Source organism: Priapulus caudatus, unplaced genomic scaffold (assembly GCF_000485595.1).
Source record: "Priapulus caudatus unplaced genomic scaffold, Priapulus_caudatus-5.0.1 Scaffold435, whole genome shotgun sequence".
NCBI classification, from domain to species: Eukaryota; Metazoa; Priapulida; class Priapulimorpha; order Priapulimorphida; family Priapulidae; genus Priapulus; species Priapulus caudatus.
Window position 1 is genome coordinate 278,017 of NW_014577496.1, and position 4,298 is coordinate 282,314.

Genomic DNA, 4,298 nt, shown 5'->3' on the forward strand with positions numbered 1-4,298 from the left:
TCTCTCTCTCTCTCTCTCTCTCTCTCTCTCTCTCTCTCTCTCTCTCTCTCTCTCTCTCTCTCTCTCTCTCTCTCTCTCACTCTCTCCCTCACTCTCTGTCTCTTCCTTTCTCTCTCTCTCTCTGCCTCTCCCTCCCTCCTCCCCACGCACATAGTTTTTACTACAAGGTCGGCCGGGTTACGGTCCGGCAAACCATTTTTTAGATCAGCCTGGTCCTTGCCGTACTTTTAATTGTTTACCGACGGCGTGCTGGCGTTTACCTTTGTTCGATGGATAACGTAACCTCAATCGAAAGTGGTGACGAAAGATTACCTGCAACCAACGCAATAATTTTACCACAAGGCTGATGACAGATTTGCACACAACCGCATTGATTTGCATCAATATAGCAATCAACACCTGCCAACAGCGCATCGCTTTCAAATATTACCGGAAGAGATGTTGTTTTATCTATAAATGACGCAAGCTACTTTTACCGGGGATATATAAGGGAAGACACCACACTAGAGCACATATAAGCGCAGTATCAAGTGCAAAGACACAAACCGAACAACGAGCTGAGGTAAGTGCTGCTTTTGTTTCTCTGCTGAGCATTAGACGCGTTATTATATGCATCATGAAAAACATTTTCGGCGTGGTTTTCTTTGCGCATGATTCTTCGCAGAATTACATATCGCGCTTATTATGTCATCAATCTGAATTCTAACGAGATCGGCTCGGCATATAGTAAGCTAATCTATAAATCATCTATGCACTAATCTCGATCATGTGCGAAGGTCATACGATGACTAACGTGTGTATCTTACCTTCTTCAATATGCTATATATATGACACGCCGGGTATCATACACCCCCACCACGCGTGCAGTGCGGCGTAAAGGTCTCTAAACCCCCCACTGATCACTGAGGTAGTCAGTTTCGTACGTACTCCGGACAAATTTTCCTCGTGTGAATGACCACGTATAGCTATACTCAGTTCGAAACGCGTATAGCTATTCTGACCAAAAAAGGTGCGTTTCGTACGTACTTCGTATAGCTATACGCATTTCGTACGCGTATATCGGACGTGTGAACAACCGGCTGTAGCTATACGCGTATAACTGGGCGGAGCAACATGCGCAGATTATGAAATATAAGCTCACTGTTCGACTTGTCGAGCTTATACGGCGATACATCTGACCAATGCATGTGCACCGTGTGCGGGAAATTTTACGTTTGTGCAGGTGCACGTGCGCGCGAACATGCGAGGTGCACCCACGTACATACGTCACATCACAAACAGGTCAAGCTACCGCATCCGCTTACTTATAAGCCAACCTCACACTAGCTCTAGTACTATAGCCCCCGCGGGCTATAGTACTAGGGCTAACCTCACACAAGTTTTATAACACCTGCCAGAGCGGACGCACGCGGCAACGTCGAGCGTCTGCGTATTCAGTCACCGATTTCTCTTTATTCAGCCACTCATTGCTATACTCCAGTTACATCAAGGAGATACGTAAAAACAAAGCTAAAGTTGAGCAAGTATATCTAAGCACTAACAGAAGCCATGTCAGTGAGAGTAGCAACAGAGTTTGAGGCGAGCGCACCGCTCAAGCGTCACCGATCGTCATCACCGGACGCCTGCCAACAATCGCCGTGGAAACGCAGCCTCGTGGAAGAACGCGAACAGGTAACGAACGATACGGTGATCGGTGAGTCGATGACGAACCCCATATTTTCTCCGGTTCGCTCGGTTATTTCGGTAAGCTTTTGTCAACACGCGCCGCGGTGACTGCCCACGACTTTGCTACCTGAGAACAACATGGTCATCGCATTTGCTTATATAGTCAACCTGTGTGTGACAGTAACCTCCATATAACAGCCACCTGCTTATAGAGGACATTTATGGCGTTTCTGTTGACTGGCAGCTACATGGTTAAACCAATTTTTATAGAATCGACACCTGTCTATTAAGGCCACTTTCGGTATTTCGCTTATGTGTGTCTTATATAGTGTGCGTGAGGGATTACATAGGTTCTTATTACGATTGTATACGTGTGTACATGACCATGTTATGAGTGTGACTCGGATAGAGGTTTACTGCACTCTGGACACTATCATGTTCAATATTATCAGAAATCCCTATTATCTACTTCTGATATTATGTTCAGCGCACGAAATTCAGATTTTTACTGCACACTGGACACTATCATGTTCAATATTATCAGAAGTNGCCGTGGAAACGCAGCCTCGTGGAAGAACGCGAACAGGTATAACGAACGATACGGTGATCGGTGAGCCGATGACAAAACCCATGTTTTCTCCGGTTCGCTCGGTTATTTCGGTAAGCTTATGTCAACACGCGCCGCGGTGACTGCCCACGACTTCGCTACCTGAGAACAACATGGTCATCGCATATGCTTATATAGTCAACCTGTGTGTGGCAGTAACCTCCATATAACAGCCACCTGCTTATAGAGGACATTTATGGCGTTTCTGTTGACTGGCAGCTACATGGTTAAACCACTTTTATAGAATCGACACCCCCTATCTAAGCTATCGAATTCCCTATTATCTACTTCTGATATTATGTTTAGGGCACGAAATTCAGATTTTTTGGCACCGGCCCAAAGGGCTGGTAACCGTAATTTTTACCAGCCCTCACTATAATTTACCAGCCCTCACAAATTTGTTTGTAAAATCAATGTCATGTTTCACGCTTGCATTCGCAATTTCAAATTTGTAAAATGTTGATAAGTTATGGCGTCATATCATTCAGGTAAAACAGTAAATTAATGTAGGCTATTTGCTATAAATAATGTAGGCTATAAATAAAAATGTAGGTATTTACTAACACGGCTGAAACCACCGACTCGGAGGGCTGGTGTTTTGCCAGTGTTACCGACCCTCCAAATAATTTGCCGGCATATGCCGGTGGGCCGGTGTTAATTTCGCGCCCTGATGGCGACTATCAACCAGTCCAGTACAGCAGCAATAACAATCTGCTTTTAACAAGAACAATATAAGACATAGTCTCTTTTCTAATGTCAATAATACTCAGGATGGACTTTTACCTCAAGTACGCACACTGCTACTGATCATGAGTAAACTTTCGTGAGAAAGGTCAATACTCGATTATTAATACAGGGAAAATTGTCTTTTTTCTAGGAAACGGAACATGGGTATACATGTACTATACAAGTCACTATGACTATATACGAACCCACGCCAACCAATGAGACTAAGGTGAGCCTGTGACGTTGATATCAAAGCGTGATCAGATGGCAGAACACTTCTTTTAACCTTATTTCGGTTAAAATTGCGATTTCAGGAGTCTAACTACGACGTTAATGGGGGAATTGGTGTATATATATCATCAATAGTCCATAATAGAGTCTCTATTATAGACTATTGATATCTCTACGTTTTTAAAATATATATATATATACAATTTTTTTAATCATTTCTCGTAAAAATTACAAAGCATAACAGTTACACATTTAGAATTACGTTTCGGTTCAAGTAAAGTCACTTTCAGGAACCTAACTATGATGTTAATGGCGGGAATATGAACTTTTCGCTAAACAGGACGCGCACGACGAAGCCGTGAAGAAGGTCATTCAAAGGTCGGAGGTTGCGAGCGAGGTCGCCACGGCGACGCGCGACTGCATCCTGAGGGAGGAGCTCGCCGGTGCCTCCCCGCCGTCCGCGCCGCCGCTCCCCGGATTCCCCGCTCGCCCAGATGACACCCCGGGACGCGACAGCGCCGCGCGACTCAAGGAAACCTACGAGTGGACCGTCAAGGCTCTCCTCTTCCTAGACCGCGCGGCCGCCGACGAGCGTGCAGGGGCGACGCCGGAAGGGTACGGGAAAGGGAAGTTCCCTATGGAGCGCGTGCTGCAGGAGGTGGATAGGATGGAGAAGAACGTGGCAGGAGCGTGCTTGACGGGGATGGGGAGCGTGCCGCACGTCGACACGAGCGGGCTTCGGCCGGAAGCGTGCGACAACGAGAGCGATCGCGTGCAGAGAGACTACGTGCTGACTCGCGACACCGCCGAGTGCCTCGACGCCGTGACGATCATCTACAAAGACATGTAGCACGGTTGCCGTGGCGACGACAACAACGCGCGGTGGCGGCGGCTGCCATCGTTGGCTCCGATAGACGGTCATGTATTAAAGATGTACTCGCGCGTTTGTGCGTGCGTGCATGCGTGCGTGCGTGCGTGCGTGCGTGCGTGCGTGCGTGCGTGCGTGCGTGCGTGAAGACGAAGACGTGTACGTACGTTTAGTCCTGCGGCTGCGAATGGGTTGGGGATG

At 47.0% G+C, this 4,298-nt stretch overlaps 2 protein-coding genes across 2 annotated transcripts in view; one reads left to right on the top strand and one right to left on the bottom strand.

Annotated features, from left to right (window-relative positions):
* LOC106810370 overlaps positions 1–4,298 on the bottom strand; it is a 38,988-nt gene that overhangs the window by 4,968 nt on the left and 29,722 nt on the right. The gene's annotated exons all lie outside the window — the stretch shown is intronic.
* LOC106810372 lies at positions 551–4,292 on the top strand. The gene is made up of 4 exons (XM_014813691.1): positions 551–562; positions 1,481–1,671; positions 3,150–3,227; positions 3,570–4,292. The coding sequence occupies exons 2-4, from the start codon at positions 1,549–1,551 to the stop codon at positions 4,077–4,079; spliced, it is 711 nt and encodes a 236-aa protein (XP_014669177.1). The 5' UTR covers positions 551–562; positions 1,481–1,548; the 3' UTR covers positions 4,080–4,292.